Genomic DNA, 19082 nt, shown 5'->3' on the forward strand with positions numbered 1-19082 from the left:
GCAATCACACCGTCAAGATTTGTCAGACCTCGCCACGGCTCCTCTCCCTCCTATTTCTCTCAATTCCCAAGGAGCATGGTAGCAGCTCGCAGAGGAGCAGGAGGCGGCCATTTCAAAACAGGCAAATATTGCCCGAAGAAGCCCTGCTGAAAGGAAGCAAGCCCTGCTGATAAGAAAAAACCGAAAACAAAAAAACCCTTCTCCTTCTCTTTAGAAACCCTTCTTTGTATCAAATCTCATCCAAAGGCTTGGGGGAAATGGAAGACAGACCTTTGAAAGAGCTGAAGGTGGCATTCGACTCCTGCTTCTGCAAGATGTGAAGGACATACTTCAGCACTGGATGAGCTCCTCGGGCTCGGCTCTGCAGTGCTGGGGATGAAGGGAGCTGTGGCAAGTCAGTATGTCGATGTTATCGCTAAGGAAGGATGCTACAAGATGCTACCCAACGTCTAAGGAAGCAATATGTCTACACAAACAGCAAACACTTGCCATCTGCTTAGCCATTTTTAAATCCTTATCTTTACCAAAGCCTTCACACACACACAAAAGCCCAACCTATGAATACCAAATTAACAGCGCTGATTAATCTTATCTCCAACAAGAGGAGGAGGACAGCCCCAAACTGTTTCTCGGTGGGATTCCCAGGGAATTGGGTTGCCCTCAGGTCCTTCTGAAAACACCAGCCGTGAACTCGAATGAACACACTGAACCCCAGCTACAACCAAGTGTTGACCTGAGCCGTGCCAGCCCCAGATGGATGGGACCTTCTCACCCATGGGATGCCACCACTGTGACCAAGTTGGACTGCTCTGCTGTTCCCTCGTCTCTGTGCTCTGCCCCAAAGTGGCCAGGTCCATAGCCAAATCGAAAATGCCCAGAGAGACAACGTGGGACAGGACGGTTCCCAAAGTAAGCCCACTACCACCATTTTGGGTGAAATACTGCAAAACCTCCATGCTGGATGACCACAGGCTTGCCTCCAGACTGCACACCGAGACTTAATCCCCGTAATGAGAAGAGGAACAGCAAAATCCCTTCCAGTTAAAACCACCTCACGGTTTCTCTCCTGGGCTCCAGGGACAGGGGTGAGGGCTGCACTGGGTGACAGCTACTGGGCTGAAATGCCGGTGCCAAGGCAATGCCACTCTGTCATTGAGCAGGACTCATACACACAACAACTGATGCCACGTTGGCACTGGAGGCCACCGAGAACCAGATGTTTTTACTGTTCTTCTTCTGTACGTCCCCAGTGGGACGGTGGAAAGGAAGAGGGTGACATCTTTTATTTAAGTAGACTCCTTCTACCTCATAAACATAATCGAAACTGCTGAAGGCTTTATATGTTGCTCAAACCAAACAGCAGTGAAAATACAAAGCATAGCTGTAACACAAAAGGGAGACAAAATAAAGCAAAGGGGTGGAAAAAAAAAGAACAAACCAAGGAAAGAGCCCCAATCTTGTACCTGATGCATAGCAAACTGTACAGTATATACATCTTCATCATGTATTATCCTCCCAGAAGAGCAAATGAAAAGAACTTGGTAACACAGAGGGAGGAAAAAAAATATACACCCTGTATTGTATTTGCCATGGAGCAAGCAACACGTTTATACACTAGTCTCTATAACTTAATGCTGTGTAACAGCATTTTTTTTCTTTTCTTTAGATTTACAAAACAAAATATCTATTGAGAAATAATCTAATCATATTGCTCTTCAATACACTTTTGTAGACAAGTAAGACTCGAAGTTAAACTTCAGTAAACCGCAGCTTTTGGGAGCCCACAAACAGCTACAAAACTCCTCCACTCAAGTCAGTCCTTGGAAGTATTACCATGTGCTGCTGTAATTCAGTATATAAAGGTGCTATATATATATATATATCCCATGTACAGACAACGTGTAGTGGGAAGGCTTGTTGTCATCATTGATGAAGCTTAAGAGACGGGTTAACCTCACGTACAGCAGATTTGTTTCCATGTTCCATGCATCTTACATTTACTTCATGAAAATGAGGACACAAATAGGAAGAAAAGGAAAACTTTAGTCAAACACTGCTTTAGAAACACTGCGGCAGAGGCCAACATCCTTCAGTTATAGAAACAACTGAATTTCCCTTTTTATCTTTTCTTTTTTTTTTTAGTCAAAATAAATCTCAGGGCTAGTGTACAAAGTGCAGGACCGACCCACTTGAGGAAGCGACTTTAAAATCGAGTTACAATGGCACCATCCCGTTCACCAACTGGACCTTCATCTCTTGAAGGCTGTTCATTATCTTCTTCTGGTGACCAACAAGTGTCACTCCCAGCCGTCTCAAGTCCCTGTGGGAGAAAGCAGACGTTGGTTCCAGGGACCGCTCAGGCACATGCCGCCGCGCACACCTCGCGCCGCACGCCCTGATGCTGCTGCCAGTGCCTACCTCTTACCATTGGTGGCTCCCAAAGCCAAATTTAGTTGGCAAGTTTGATTTTCCCCATTTTTTGTTTTTTAATTTGTTAATGGCTGACAGCATCTCGGAGAAGTGACGTGATTTGACCGAGATCACCTCACTGGCCAAGGAGAAAAGCTGGACAGCAAAGTGCCAGCATCACCTTTGGCCAAGGAGTCTGCTAGGTGTGAAAAGTCCTATTTCCAAGAGAAAAGCCACGTAAGAAAGCCTGCGTTGCAGTTTTCTCTTCTCCTGGGAGAGGCTGGTATTTGATCTCAGACACGAGTAGCAAAGAGTGAGGTCAATCCATGCTTCCTTCCTCTTCGGACTAGGCAAAGCCAAAGATACATAAACCATAATCCTAGAGCCAGCTCCTACAGAGGGCTGAACGGCAAAAGCCTCAAGCATGGCCACCACCCTAATGACCTCCTGAAGTCAACAGGAATTGGCAACACAGCTCCCCTCTGGGCTTTTGCAAATCACCCCATAAACCCACATTTGATTTTTTGGGGAATTCTACAAGCCAAAGGCATTTGTGTTGAGTCTGTCTACTGGGCTGCCATTACAGGAAAGCTGTAAAATAAGACAGTTTATGTGAAATGCAGGATTAGGAGGAAAGACTCTTTTCTCAGAAACTCAGCAGTCTAAAATTTAGGTGTATAGATGAAGGTAATCACCAAGGTTCATGCTGATGGCATGAAAAAGGCACCTCCAGGGGACAATTTATCCCATCCAAAGACAGGAGTGGGACAAGTTGTCCCCTGGACATACTACAGCAGGACCTTGCGTGGTCAGGTTCAATGACACATCCAAAGCTAGGTAAGGCCACGGATTATGGCAGAGTATAATTGTAGAGATTTCTTTCTGGGGGAAAAGTGTTAACAAAGAAATTGTAGGAATAAAAGCTCAGAAGAAGCATCAAGACAGGTGCATCCATGTTTCTAACACAAGACACAGAGACCGTCAGAGAAGCAGTTTGACTTAGGAGAGACGTGGTATTTTGTCTGAAGACTTCCACTAGGAGAAATATCAGCCCCTTGCTTTCTACCTGCAAGCTGGACTGAATAAAGGACGTTTTCAAAGTAGGGCTCTACAGCCTTGCCAATACAGGCATGAATCCCAGAGCTGCTGACACCCTGTGTGCAGGTCTTTCAGGAGAAAGCTCTCCACTGAAAAGCCAGTGGGATGTGACTTTCTCGAATATGTAGGTGCTTTTTGGAAACCGCACTGGTGGGGTCGGCACGTGCAAGGGCTGGGGATTGCCAGCGACACCTGGAATCCCAACCATCACCTGAGATATACTGCAAACCTGGCCTACAGCTCACAGAACAGCTACGTGCTGCACTACAGGTGATCACGTGCGATGACCACCAAAACACTTTCATGTAACGTTGTGTGAGCTACCCATGGAGGTGTAACTCTCTCAGCAGTTTCACATCCTGGACAGAGACTCCTGTGCGAATACAACCAACCATCCATGTCCAAAAATTACATAGATGAACATTGCTTTGAATAAAAAGCAATCCTGAGTGAAGGTTGATACGTTAACACATACGCTGGTTGAAGCCAAAAGCTAGATCCGTTGCTCTCCAAGGATTGTCACGCTTTCAGCCTTCTGATTTGGAAAATACCAGATTTTCTGCTCCAGGCTAAACACTTCATTTCGTTATTGTACCCTTTTTCGGCAATGCATCTTGCCAATGCATAGGGGAAATCATAATATAAGGGGCACGGAGCAAGGGAGGTCAATGAGACACATCAGCAACGCTCCTTACCTGGCAGAGAAAAGGCTGCAGCATCTGCAAAAGGTGTCTACCTTCTCAGGGGGACATGCTTTCATTTCTGCCTCCACTGAATTGTGAAACTAGTTCAGCAAGCCATCTTAATAATGAAGGAAAATGTAGTAATGCTATTGTTACATGCAATTTATTTTATGTACACAGCACAGTTGGAAGTTCACACCAAAGATCAAAAAAAACCCCCAAAACCCAGCCCAGTATAGGACCTGATTTTTAAAAGAGCCAACATCCATCTTCCCCCTGCTGAGTGCTGCTCTGCTGGCACTTTTTGAAAATTCAGCTTTCTTTTTTTTCCCCCAGGTATCTAAAGTGCAAGCTGAGCTCTTTTGAAAATCCAGCACCACATATTTCACAGATGTATCATGTCTGATACTCTTGCATGTTATGCAGGAAAAATAGCCTGAAACGATGAGAAAGGCATGTACATCTTGGCGTTTCACACGCAGCTCCATCAGTCTAATAAAAATCCCCTACTCGCTAAACAACAACTTTTTTTCCCGTAACTCAGTATCCTTGAGGAGCGCCTTACTGATTTACAAGAAAGAAAGAAGAAAAAGGAGTTTCTGGTTTCAATCCATTAACTGCTCACCAGGAGATCCAGTCTATTTTTTTGGAATGTCAAATCCTCTTGGATATGGAGCCACAGGCCAAAAGCACAGGGACTCCTCAGAAAGGGGAAGAAAACTACCGTGGGGTCTTTCACCTCCGCAAAGACAGACCAGAAGACAAAAGCTCCAGAGCCAGATGCTCACCTAGTATAAAATCAGCAGCTTTATTCAAAAGCCACCTCGTATGTTGCAAAGCCAGCAACAAAACTTTCCAAAAACCACCTAGAGAACGCAGGAGCTTTAATTCCCATTTTTCAAGCGTAACTTCCAGCATGTTGCACGCTCCTGTGCATCCAGTACTGAAGGGCTTAGTCTAAAGCAGAAGCCAATTTTAAACAAAATTGGGTGCACAAACCAGCTGGTTTTGGGACCAAAAAAAAAAAAAAAAAAATCAACTTCTGTGCCAAAGGGCTGCAAAACAACTGTTCTCAAGCTCCAGCCCAGAGTTGCTTGGCTCACGTTACCACAGCCAACTGGTAATTCCACTGGGCTCAGCTCCGCAGAGATGTGCATGGGTATCTACTGGGGCTTTGCAATAGAAATGTGCAATTCCGTGCAAGAAAAGGCACAACTGAGACCCAGGGGCAAACGACACTTGCAATCAGGATCCAGGCTGCAACTTGCCGTGCAAGTGTCCTGACCCCCAGTGCTGGGTTTTGCGTGCACCGCTGCGGCAGCGGCAGGGGTGCTCCCCGAGGCCGTGGAGATATGTGCACCCATGTGCTGTGGTGTCTCCCTGCTTCAAAATACTTGATGGCCCCAGCAATGAGGCAACTTTTTGTTTCAGGGAGAAGTCTTCCCTTTTCACTTCTCTTTTATTCACATAGGGCTGAAAATGGAAACAGGCAGGAATTTGAATCACTTGCCGAGTGAGTCAGCACTAAAAGGCTGACTTAAGCTGATGAAAAAGCCAAGGAAATAAAGGGGAAAATTGGTGTCGGCTCATCCCAAACAGCCTGTATACAGCTGCACGTATGCTGCTCTCTTACCACCGCCTTGCATGAAAGCCCAGCTGCAATGTGCCAGGGACAACACGATATCCCCTTCCCTGCAATGTCCTCCATTTGCAAAGGTTGAATTCATGGTCTTCACGTTGTAAGAGATATATTTAAAACACTTTATTTACAAACAGAACTACTTATATACCACGGACCAGTTTGTCAAACACAGTGTAGACTAGGACTGGATTGCCACATAAAATACAAGCCCCCTCACCAGCCGGTTAGTCATGCAAGCAAAAGGGCCAGGCTCCTGAAAGATCTCCGTGGCCGGCAGCCGTCAACCTACCACAGATATTTTGTATGTCACCTCCCATCCAGGCCAGATTTCACCACTCTTCTTCACATGGTGTAACTCTACTTCACATGGTGTAACTCTACAATTGCCCGTGCAGACTGGGACTACTCACGGAGTTAGTTAGTTGTCAGTTTGAATGAGGGGAAAGAAGAAGAACCTCAAAGACCTTCAGAAGACGCTAAAGAGAGAGGAATCCACTTGCTAGGGACTTTTGCATGAAATGAGGACTTAAAAAAAAATTTTTTTTTAAGAGTTCATCTGCTCTTATTAATTATTCCCATCTTACTTGATTACGAGATGAGAACTGGTTTGTTCAGAAGCAGATGTAGTATCACAATCTCAGGACTGAGATTTCAGGTTAAGAATAAGCATCTAGAGCAGGTGAACTCTTAAACGCTCTTCATCCAGTATAGCTTTTAATAAATAATTCGTTTTATTTTATTTTAGAAGAAAAAAAATACACAATGCAAAGCAACACAGCACATATTATTACAAATATTCAGAGCTCTTAATCTAATAACAAACAGCAGGGCGTCCTGAGATTCAGTGAGTACAGATCTTTCAAAAGGTGGAAGCTTGTAGTCCACATGGTTAGTAATAGGTCCAGTCAAGGGTCAGACTGAAACTCATGTCATGGATCTATCTATTCTTGAGTATTGTCCTGGTAAAGTTATTCTTGCAGTGGATTGAAAGAGCTCCAGACACACTCAAAGTCACTAGGTGGTCCACAAGTTTAAAGAGCAGGTCTGGTCCACTGGAAAGGTTGCCTTCAAGTCTGATATCCAGTTGGAAAGAGGGGGTGGAGGATGAGGCTCCACTTTTCACAAGGTGATTCGTCCCTTTGCAAGAATTAGAGCTAAATGTAGAAATCACTCTTTGTTTGAACACATACAATTTCAGGTCTTTGCTTAAGCAGGCAGAGCTCAGGACTTGGGGCGATATTCACCGCTTTTAGCTTTTTCATCTTTTGCTTTCAGAAATTTGTCACTAATACTACTCTTTTCTGGAATAAATACATAAAGCCGTCGGTTTGAAAGAAGCAGGGTGGTAATCAGGATTTCGCTTTGCTTGCCAAGGGGGATTTAAAAAAAAATGCTGAACATCTACCATCTCAAACAGGTCCTGTACAGAGGCCACAAGCTGGGCACCCAGAGTCACCAGTCCCGTCAGCGTTATGGTCAACCCCTCCTACAGTGCTAGCAATTTTTTTCAGTAGATTTTAGGAATTCTTTACATTAAACTTTTTTTTTTTTTTCCCCTGCCTTTTCTGGCAGCGATTATCCCGTTCTCCTTTCTCCATCTAATTTCCACATCTGTCTCCTATGCAGTTTGAATTTGGGGAAGATCATTTTGGATGGTATTTGAAGGCAACCTCTTAAATTGTAAAGAATGTTTTACTGATGGCATTTGGGGAAAGCAAGCTACTTTCAGATGTTCAGATCATCTTTTCACCCGATCCCCCCAAGTCCCAGCTCTGGAATATACTGAACAGTTGCCTCTATTAAAAATGACAAGGAACATTTAACCTGAATTCTCCTTTGCAGAGTACAAAATGTTTTGTTGTTCCCTTTTACAGAGAGAAGAAAATGAAAACCAGAAACCCCCAATATATTAACCTTTAAAGAACTTTGCTTGTTCTGGTGTTTATTTTCTGGAGAACCCATGACAGTCTCAGCTGACCCCACCCAGGAGCCATTTCTCTCCCTTAACTTTGTTGATTTTAAGGGCAATCTGCCAGTTTACATCAGCCTGAGCACAGGGTTCAGGTCTTCAACACAGAACACTTTTCCTCTCAAGCCACTATGATGGTTTCTCCTTTTTTAACAGCTGAGAGGCTGGTCTTTTGTCTTTATTTACTGTATCTCAGAGGGATAAGAGAAGTCTTGATTTGGACGGCTGGTTGGCTTTTTAATGAACCTTCCACAGTTTTTCCCACAAACAGACCTGAGTGGGGTCAAGCCTTCTTGCTAAGCCACCACTACAATTTGAAGGTATGTGGGCTGAGCTGTTCAAGAATCCAGCCTGACTCATGCAAGCATCTCTGTCCAAGGCAGATGGGAGGTGGGGAATTTATTTGCTGACATGGATAACTAACTAGTTGGAGTTAGTTTCAACTGAACTGCAAAATAGAGTCATGAAATGTCTCCTTTCAGCTTAAAAAAACCCCACAAAACAAACCCCAGAGGCTCCCCAGGCTCCCAGGCATCAGCTCCTCTGCACTGCTCTGCTGCTGTAAAAGCCCAGAAGAAAGCTGAAGCTGAGCAGCTCAGACACCTTGTTTCCACTGGGGCTAGTAAAGGACCAGAGTAGGATGACAGTTGTGCTACAGAGAACAGACTGGGACCTGGTGAAGGGGGCCTTAGAGGTGTTTTGCAGCTGGTGAGGGTCAGAGCATCTCTGGCAGCTATAATCTTATTTAAAGACTTTTAAACCAACTTGTCTTTCTGGCTAGAACTGTACAGATAATGGATTTCTTGGTTCACTGCCAAATGGAAAAACCATTTTGAAGTACTTTTTGGGTAGCCTGAAAAGATTTTGGGGTATATTTTTGAAATTTTTGGAATACCAAAGAGTAAATATAGGGAAGTATTTAAATTTTGAAGTCAAATTAAGGAGATAATTTCACAATGTGAAATGTTGCACTCAAGAAAATGGAAGGTTAGGAATAGTTTTGTCAGCGGTATGTGATGCTAAGACTGTGTCAGCACAGAGGGATGTTAAGACTGTTTAAAGCTACATGAGTAAGTGAACTACTAATTTACTGTAAAAAATGACCATTAATTTGGGCTAAACCTCAACATTTTCTCTGACCCAAACCAATGCAATTCACTTCTGAGCATTTCTTTTGGAGCTCTTGAAATTCCGTAAAATTCTAAAGAGGAATGAACTGGAAGCTTTTGTGAAACCCCATTTTCTTCTTTGATATGACTAATTCAGCCTAACAGCAACAAGTCTGTGATATATTTTAGACAATCTGCATTTCCTACCAGAACTTGCTCTGATTATAAGATTGAGGTGGTACAGTACAGGGTAATGCTCCAACGTTTTCCTTTTCCCTAAAATTACTGCCTCACCCTATCCCTCATCTTCCCACTCACCATCTTGCTAGGTCTTTCTGCCACGTGGACTCTGACCACCCTGGCGATTGACCTCTTGGTCAACATTTGTAGATCACCAGTCTAAATGGAGACCCAAAGCCTGGTGTTTCCGGGCACTGCCATGTCAGATGAGTAGGTAAGGAACCGTGGAGTCCTCAAAAGCCAAAGTAACATGGTATGTAATTGCAGGACTAGGCTGGGAAACTGCATGCAAGAGTCTCGGGCACCCAAAAAAGGATCTACGTAGAAATCCATGCACCCTAGCTCAGGGTTTTCACATGAATGCCTGAAGATAGACCGAATGAGTCCAGGTGTAAGAGACAAATACTGGCGATATGAGTGGAGCAAATAAAGTCTGAGTGAGAGCAGGCAGGCTCCTGCACTCCCTCCGTGCATGTAGCGCAAAATGGAACTCTATTATAGAGATTTACCGACCTGCATCACATGCAAAGGACCTCCTACCCTGTATGGTGAGCTCCACAGCAAGACCTGTGGCAGACAGGAGAAATCCTGTGGTTCTATGGGGTATGGGGATTTTTCTTGTTTTATTCCTAATGCTCAGCCCTGATTCTGTATGTGCACTGGCAATCTGCATGTGGTTGGAGCAGCCACAACCTTCTCCAAAGCAGCACAGAGCATAATCCTTCCCATTCTGCCTTAACACCTGCAGTAAACTAAGCTCAAATTAACCCAGCCAGAAAGGCAGGCTTTGGGGTGAGCTTGAGTAAGCGGCAGGAGGAAAGTACAGATGTAATTACACAAGCAGGCAATCAAAGATGGAGCATAACAAATCAGCAGCCCCAAGGCATTTACCAAGTCATTTGAGTGCTGTCACCCCAACTGAGTCATACCCACCTGCAAAAACCAAGGGCACATTCAGAAGAGTCTCAGCCAGGGAGCCTGTCCCCTAGAGCTGTGGGTTTGCTGATGCTCTTCTGGCATCAGCTGTATCTATGCTTATTTCTGTTGATGTTGAATACTATTTTCATGCTTTACTGGGCTTGACTGTCCGCTTGCTTATGTCCAGATCAACTGTGTGTGAAGCCAGTATACCTCAGCGGGGCGCTAGCTCCTATGCATTTACTAGTAGGGTGGGGTTTTTAATTTGTTAGTAACCCCAAATAATCAACTACTATTATGTCGAGAGGACGGCCTGGCAATTACTCAAACTCAAGCATTAATTTCTGTGAGTAAAGGAGCCAAAGTACTGGCTGCCAATGTAGTGACTGTAAGTTTTAGTCTTGCCTGCACTTGTTATCATCAATACAGATGCTAAAAGAGAAACTGCTGACTGCAAACAAAGGGTAATGCTTTCCCTTTCCACAGCCTCATCCCTACATATTTTTGAATGGTTTGTCTTCCCCCCCCTCTGCAATTCCAACAAATGAGGTGAAAATGATCTGGGCACTACTCACTCTAGGGTCACCTGAGCCACAGCATCCATCGAACTGTATCCATTCTCCATGAAGATCTCCGTGTATCGGCCCATTTTGATGGCTTCCAGCCACTCACCCACCGACCTGTAGGCACCGCTCCCGACTGGACTGTGCTCTACCAACAGATTTGATACTCTAAAGACAAGTAAAAACAAAGCAGCAAACAGAATCAGTATCAAGATGTACCCAACGGGACTCAGTTGCTCACATTTTTATACGGTAAAGATGATTCTTCCATTGTGTGTTCAGTGATCGCTGCAGCCTAAATCCTCCCAGCAGGCCTGATAGGCAATGCATCAAACATACCACCTCACCTGTAATTTCACCACTTTTGAGTTAGTTCCTGCCATTTCTGGCCCTCGCTGCAAGCAGAAAGAGAAGAGGACTAGCATCCATCCCTGTTACCTTTCGCCCACAAGCAGGCTCCTCTTCTATCAGGCTCCCCCGGTCACTCTTACTTTAAAGTCTTCAGTTTCACTCCTCCCACTCTGTCTTCCTCCTCCTCCTTTAAATCTCATAATTAAGACAGCCCAGAGCCTGGAAGCCAAAACCCAAATTACATTTCCCAGCAGCGCCCATCGATGGCAGGCTGGTGTTAACACTTCAGGGGCTGTTCCTGCAGACTCAGGCGGGGATTTTGGATGCGGGCAGCATCATCTGATGAGCCCTGCAGAGAGCAGCAATGCTCCAACCATGCTCCAGCCCTGAAACGAGAGGTAGGCTCCTGCTCCCACACCCTTGCTCAAGACCTCGCCGCAGCAATTGCTACCTGCTCGTTATGCCACGCACGGAAGAAGCAATTCAGGCAAATAATAACTCTTCACCACAGCAGAAACACCAATACAGTACCTGGCACAAGTGACCTGTGCTGCGTACAGGTCCGCCACCCTACTAATGATGCGCAGAGAGCAAAGGGGGCTTGTCCAAGGTCAGCCAGAAAAGAAGCTGGATTTGTCCCCTGCTTTGTAAACCAGGACATACAGCTAGCATAAGCCTTGCATAAAGATTATTACCCACAGGTAAAAAAAAACCAACAACCACGTTTTCTGGGTCAGCCTCTGACAGTGAGAATTACACTTAAAAGACTCTCAACTGGAAGGAGAGCTGGGGTATTATATTATTATAGCACTTCAGGAATCTTCATATATTTTATGAGCACATTAGTATTATTTGTTTATTTAATAGCAATGCTGAAGGGTCCAATAAAATGTGAATACTTGCAGTACCAAGAACATAATGGCTTCCCATAACATTTTATACACATGAGGAATTCAAAACTCCTAAGTAATCATAATGAGAAGTGGATTTTCATCACTAATGTCAGGAGGTACCTACTGGTATGCACATGCTGTAATGTAGACAGTGACTTCCTCCTTTATTTGCCTTAATGAGAATTTCCATAAAGAATACATTACATATATAAAAAAATCCTTTACAGCTGCTGTATGCTGAAATTATGATTCATATGGAATTACTATGGTCTGGGCATGGCAACCTGTGATTATAGAAACACAGTCCCAAAGCCTGGCTGTTCAGGTGCTCCATCCACATCAAAAATACCCACAGCAACTCTGAAAAGGAAAGGTTTGGAATTGCATGGACCTGTTCATGGAATAAAACATCAGCAAAGTGCTTAGCAGCTCAGAGAAACGGTTTGCTGCCTATTTTCCTCTCTTCTGGCATAACAGTTTGGTATGTATGAAAGACGGCATGAACCATCGCATAACAGGCCTGGAAGATGACTCTTCTGAACTTAAAATAAAAGAGAAACGTCACATATTTTATGCTATCATAAACCTTTTCCTGCAGGTTTGCTGGGACTGACATTACATCTAATTGCTAATAAGAGTAATTTCTTCTCCAGATGATAAATGATGCCTGTAAAATAGCCCAAGAAATCAGACCTATCTTGTATTTAGAAATTAACAGAGATTTCATGTTTCTTCTCTTCCAGTGCACGAGATGCCATGCGTGGGGACATGCCAGCAAGGGGATGTAAAGTCCAGCTACAACAGGCGAGATGGGCCACATGCAGCTGTGCCCAGAAGGTGCGGAGACGGATTGGTGTAAGCTCACAACAGTACATCTGCTTTGGTCCACACCACCCGTCGAATCTCATCTTACATTCCTGTTGGCAGTACAATCTGCCCCCCCTGCCCCCAATCCTGCCAGCAGGAAACAAAACTTCTCCAGGAAGGGAGAAGGGGAAGGAAACCCTGGAGGCTGCAGGTTGAAATTTGAACTGGCCAACTGAGATCGCCAGATACACCGAGGTGACCCTCCTGGCCAACAGAATTAAATGACCACAGGTCAGATTTGACAGGGCTATAAACGGGGTCCCTCCAGAGGACACGTTGGAATCAGTCCTCCTCGGAGCAGCGGGTCTGCAGTCAGGGACTCCCCCTCGGGTCGGGGCACCGCCCGAGGTAGCTCCTCGAGGGAGAGAGCCCTCAGCTTTTAAGGGAGTGATATGCATGTTTTGTCATCACTTTAAATCTTGGGGATTCTTAAGTCGGCCGTGTAGTATTAATTCTCTTTACATCATTGAGCCTGTGGTTTTAGAAAATGTTACCGGACTTCTAACTAACTTTTGCTGAAGAATAAATCTGAGTTTTAACACCTGTAGGATTTGGTTAGTCGTGCACCCGTAACAATTCCTCTCATTCCTGTCCAAGGAAAACAATGTGTCATTTTTTAATTGGTCTAAGACTAAGCTCTTCTGAAGGGTCTCTTCCAGTGTTAATCAGGGGAAGTCCACTGCCACCAGTGAAGCAGCGATGATTTATATTCATCACTCCTTCATGACCTTGCAAGGAACTAAGTGATTAGCAACACAGATGGCTCACTTGTGTGCTTACAGCAAAAAAGAAAAAGCCTCTCCAAGACTGCAGTATGGTGGAGACCCCAATACTAAAACTCACTAAAAAATATTAAACTCTCTTTTCCCAAGTGCAGCTTTATTTCTTGAGTGTATTTACCTTACTTGTAGCAGTGTAGCTATTCAGACTCATGTTTAACTGCACATCGGCTGCTCTATTCACTTAATGTGGTTTTAGCCAATGGTTTGCGTACAGCTCTTTTGAGAACCACAGAGATCCTCCGGCGATTACCAAGACTGTCAGAACTGGCAGTGGCAGCTAGCAAGTCTGGGAATAGTTGTGGGAGGATGCACTTGGACATCTGTGAGCTTTGCACATCCTAAGGGTTTCCCCAAGAGACGCTCTTCATTTGTATTACCAAGATAAAGTCAACAGGCAGATAATTTGAGCAGCATTTACTATCTACTTCATGGACTCAAGTCCTGCCCTCTCTAACCTTGGGGTAGAGCACAGGTAGCTTTATCATAGACCTATAAATACCACTGAAACTCCCGTTTCTGAAAGACAGGCCACAGTAGTGTTCTTTGTGGCAGCAGCACTGCATTTACAGAGTAACTGAATTGCTCACCTGCCTGCCAATTTCAACAGAAAAAGTTGATTCGGGAAAACTCCCCTGGATAAAATGAAGCTGGAGGAACATCCACCCGTGGGCATGCACAGGCTAAATAATAAGTGGTAATTCAACCCCAGGGGCAGGTATTCAGACAAAGATCTCGCTCTGAGAAATGGCTCTGGCCTGAGTTTGTACCTGCTCGATGCATTAACCAACGTCTTCAAGCTGCTTGGGTTACGGATGAGCTTGTCCAACATGCTGACAATTTCGTCAAACTTGGGCCTGCTGTTGCGGTCTTTCTGCCAGCAGTCGAGCATCAGCTGGTAGAGAGCAGCAGGGCAGTCCATGGGACTTGGCAGGCGATAGCCTTCCTCCACGGCTTTAATCACCTACGGGAGACAAAACATGGGGTTGATGGGTTGCTTTTTTCCTCTTGCCTTTTTCCCAAATGCAAATTGACTTAAACAGAGGACTTTGGGACCAGCTAAGTGTTCACGTAAAATCCCACCACCACCCCCCACTCCGCACACAAGAAGCAAACCCAGTAAACCCCACTAACTTTCATATTTTCTATGGGATGGGTTGAATAACTTAATTTTTCATCACTGCAAAATGAATCTAGGAAGCCAAGGCACTGCTGCAAACAGGTGGCCAGATTGCCAGGTTGTACTGGTTCAAAGCTCAGCTGAGGTCTGTAGGTTATATACTGGGAAACACCCAGAGCCTACCCTAAGTCCACGAAAAGCAGCCTATGGGGCTTTCTGGCATCTTCTTGGAGTGCAGTGATTTTGTTTATTCAGATGTTGGCTTCTTTTTAAATGAAAAGGCATGTGCTAGACCACAAATTTGTATTACAGTAATAAAAGTCTGACTGTATTTCTAAAGAGACTTTGAATGCTAATTGATGGATGGATTCAAGGCAGAGGCAGAACAACCATCTCGTATATCATTCAATACTGTCTGGGTCTAGTCGTTTCTTAGTGTGGCCACACTTCTGCCAGGAATTTAAAATGTCAGCCCAAGAGTATGTAAATTAAAAACAGGGGAGGGTTGTTGCACTGATTTCAAATACAAACCATCTATGGTTCTATATCTAAAACAGGTGATATGCACATGTGCTGCCTGCCCTCTCAAAAGGCAGAAAATAATAAATGAGGGCAGAACTAAAGAAAGCGACTTGTTTTCCCCAGTTTGGGGCAGATTTACAGCAGGGCTCCAAGCCCAGCAGTTCCCATTTTGAACCATTACAATTTTCAGGAGAATGCAACTCGTGTTTCAAGCCGCAAGGGTCTGTGACTGCGCCACGGGAGTCCCAGTGGCCCATCTTCACACCCTCTACTCTCAAGACTCCTCGACCAAAAGGAGCTGGAAGCAGCTATTTGCTATGTGGAAAACCACAGCGCTTCACTGTTGGACTCCAAGGACTGCCTCAGATGCCATTCATTCTAGGCACCATCTCGTAATTTGAAAACATCCTGTGTTTAAAAAGAAGGGTCTGTGGTTAGCATGGAAGTTGTTTTCCTGATCTTTAGTCCCTTCACGAGCAGTACAGGAAGAGCTGTGTCAGGCTGGCATTGCATTTCAGAAGGCTCTGAAATTCAGGACCGCATGGTTCACTTTCAAATTGTCCTCCACAGGGCTTTTTGCCAAGTGGAAGAGTCCCAGGAATGAGCTGGGCTGGCTGAGCAGCACTAGCAGGAACCTCAAACTCCCTAAAGACGTACACAGTAGAGAAGAAGTTAGGTAAGGCTGTGCAATCTTCTCTGAGGGTAGGGAGCGCATCTGAAGATCTGGCCCACACCACCTGCAGTCCTTTTGCACCCATCTAAGATTTCATCTGTCGGTGGAGCAGTTGCGCCACTCTCTACCCAACGTGCGCTTGCAAAGCAATCTCTTCTATGGCCTGACTTTTGCTCGCAGCATCAAAAACCAGCCTCACCACACTATGCTATCTGCACTCTCTGTTCTTTGCATCACGCTTTTCAGCTGGTCCCCGACACCAAATTTGCAGCTGCCCTATAAAAAAAGCCTCAGCGTGGCACAGCCATGAGAATGTTATTTGCTGTGTCCGCGTCTATATTTATAACAATAACGGATCATCCTCCAGCTGTAGCAGAAAGAAAATAGTAGCAAGACGGGGAGCAGACCATCTGGCACCAGCTCAGAATATCAGAACTACATCTGCAATGGGGTTATGCATGTTTGATATTCCTGGCAGCAACATCACAATCAATAGCGTTAACTCAATTTACAGGATGTCGTTCGTTCTGGCGATACGATGTAAATGGCATCAAAATACTGTGAGGAGCTAGGACGCTGAAATACACTCTTGCATCTGAAGGTGTTTTGGGGTCTGGCAATAAGAGGAGCAAAAGAATGAAACAGCAAAGATCGAGTCACTTGTAGCCACCCACAACACTTAGAAAATAAGAAAATGGCACATCGCCGTTCCACTCATTGGCGCGTGCTGCTTTGTAAGACTTGAAGAGCTAAAATTTGCACCTATAAGGAGGCATTTTTGTCCCTGTTCCTCTTCTGGACAAGCACTACTCACTTATGGATTGAGGTGACTGAACTGCATGTTTGAGAGAGGACGATTTGGGATAGTCAATTCCACTAAACCAAAGCAACACTTTTAGCTCTGTGTTTTCATAAAACCACCAGTCTGAAGGCTAAAAAGCGACCACTGTGATCATTTAGCTTAGCAACCTGTGTAACACAGGCCACAAAATTCCTCTCAACAGTTCCTGCATCAAAGTCTAATCTTGTGGTCGAGTCAAAGCATATTTTTAGAAGGCCATCCAGAAACCAGCACGACTTTAAAATGTGGTTTGTAGCCTTTGCAGTTACAGTGCTGCCTGCCCTATGGCCCTGCACCTCCTTTAAAGCCATCCGTTTGTAACATGGTGAGAATCGTTTTGCTCATCACCGACCGTGCTTGCAAATGATGTGCTTTAATTACAAGCCACGCAACAAGAAACTCTTGTGCAACGGAGTCCGATTCATGTGGGCAGAGCCCTCTGGTCCTCCGCATGGTCCGTCTAACACCACTGATTCTTCTGCCAGCAGAAGCAGGGAGGAAAGAGGAAGAGGAGGCCTTCAGAAGGTGAAGGAGGAGAAGGCATAAATCACATGAGAAACATGCCACTGCACTTAACTAAGTTTCCTAGGCCACCACCACCCAGGCACTTGCCACCTGCACATAGACAGAGAGTTAACCCAAACAAAGCCTGAGCAGGAACTAATGGTCATAAACATCTCACCGGTCCTCTGCTTTCTGCTGCTAAAGAAACCAGTCCCCCATCTGCTTCTTCTCAGGCAAGTGTGAAATTCACCCTGTGCCCCACGGTGCATAGAGGCATTTGGGCTTTTTGGAGCAGTTCTGCAAAGTGTGGATGTTCATAGTGTTACAGTCCAGACAAGGGCCTCCCCCTGGCCACAGAGCATTATTTCACTGGCACCAGCCTGAATCTTAAGTCTGGCATTTACTGAACAACATCTGTGCTATGCTGGTGCATCAGCATTAAAGATAGTTACAGTGCTCAGTGTGACTGAAAAAGCTTGGCTCTCAATTGCTGCATTCTCTGCACAGGCTATAGAAGAAAGTCTCTGTATTTGATTGAGATAAATCCCTGCATAGATACATGCTGTTTTACCAAACTCCCGGCAAACGTGACAGCTTCAGCCGCAAGAAGCGGTGGGCATTCGTGCTAAACAACGCGCTCGTCTCCCTGGCAAGAAGCATGGCATGACCGTCTCAAAGGTACCACTCGTTTCCACGCCTGGACTCGAAGCGAGATGAGACAGCAGCTCAGTGTGACAGGTAGTAACATCCACTGATGGCAAAGGCCCGCAGACAAAACACAGGAGAAACAGAGTGCTCAGCCAGAGCCTTTGCTGCCAGCAAAACGGCAGCAAGTCACAGGGACAGGGATGCTGCTCAAAAAAAGAAAAAAAGGATGAAACATCAGGTACTGTGACCCACGGCGGAGCAAGGACTTGCTTGCTTTGCCCAGCCGGCAGCATCATCTCCGCAGGCAGCAGGGCTGCAGAGGTGAAGTGGGAAGGATGAGGAACGACTCCGTTTGCCACACGCAGAGTGGTGCTTTTTCCCTCCCATTGCAGAGCTGCTTTGGGGGCCCCGCATGCCCCATGGCGACCCTGACCTCACGTACTAGCTGGCATCCTCAGAGACCTCCACACAACGTGGTTTGCAGAGATGTGAAGAGGAAGGAGAAGCCTAGAAAATCTAGCAAACCCAGGCTTAAATTCTTTTAGCCATAGACAAGGACAGATGTTTATGGTGAGCTCAGGGTAGAAGGTAGCCCTGCAGTAGGATCAAGAGAGCCTTACACAGGCTGGGATCACAGCTGCAGTCAGAAGGGAGACAGTATCCCCCGGCATCTCCCTGTTTGGAGACGCTTCAAAGGGTGGCCTTGAGGTCAGAGGCTCAAGGGGGACTGGGGTCCAGGAGCAAGGGGACACAACTTGTAGAGTGCTATACAAATGAACCATGAGAGCTTGCATTAGCACAGACTTGCAAGATGTTCACAACAGGAGCAAAACTATGCTCTGAAGATCAGCAACGTGAGGGCAACAGAGACGCAGCTCTCTGGACTGCCATCGCTAGATCAAATCACCCAGCTTTTGTGCAGGGAAACAAAGCCCTTACCATGACTCTCTTGAGCTTCTGCTTTACATGGCAGCAGGGGTTTGGACACAGAATTGAAATGCTGCCAGTTTATCAGCATCTATCCCCTAGCAGACCTTTGTCATTAAGCAGAGGAGGGACAGGCTCCAGCTCTAACAGCATTAGTGAAGCTCCAGCGGTCTGCTGGGGGAAGCAGGCTTGTCTCCGTGCAGACACGTTTCCCTCTGCGCACAGCCTATTCTGGGCTGCTGCTGCTGCAAAAAAGAACATCAAGCGGGAGGATCATTTTTGTCTGGCATGGGAGAGCAAAGCCATTTTTACAGCAGCTCTCCTCC

At 45.5% G+C, this 19082-nt stretch overlaps 1 protein-coding gene across 16 annotated transcripts in view; it reads right to left on the minus strand.

Moving 5' to 3' along the window:
• Window positions 1-2023: 2023 nt before the first annotated feature.
• EPHA5 (EPH receptor A5) overlaps window positions 2024-19082 on the minus strand; it is a 201098-nt gene continuing 184039 nt past the window's right edge. For 6 of the 16 annotated variants that reach the window (XM_049815034.1, XM_049815033.1, XM_049815029.1 and 3 more), the window contains 3 exons: window positions 14292-14485; window positions 10644-10799; window positions 2024-2320 (listed from right to left, as the gene is read on the minus strand). In XM_049815034.1, coding sequence (XP_049670991.1) covers window positions 2215-2320; window positions 10644-10799; window positions 14292-14485 — 456 coding nt within the window. In that variant the 3' untranslated portion in view covers window positions 2024-2214. Of the gene's footprint in view, window positions 2321-4202; window positions 4309-4334; window positions 6987-10639; window positions 10800-14291; window positions 14486-19082 lie in introns of those variants that run through there. The other 10 variants (XM_049815031.1, XM_049815030.1, XM_049815021.1 and 7 more) reach the window with 4 other exon arrangements.

The sequence above is a fragment of the Accipiter gentilis genome, chromosome 12, assembly GCF_929443795.1.
Source record: "Accipiter gentilis chromosome 12, bAccGen1.1, whole genome shotgun sequence".
In the NCBI taxonomy this organism is placed as follows: Eukaryota; Metazoa; Chordata; class Aves; order Accipitriformes; family Accipitridae; genus Astur; species Astur gentilis.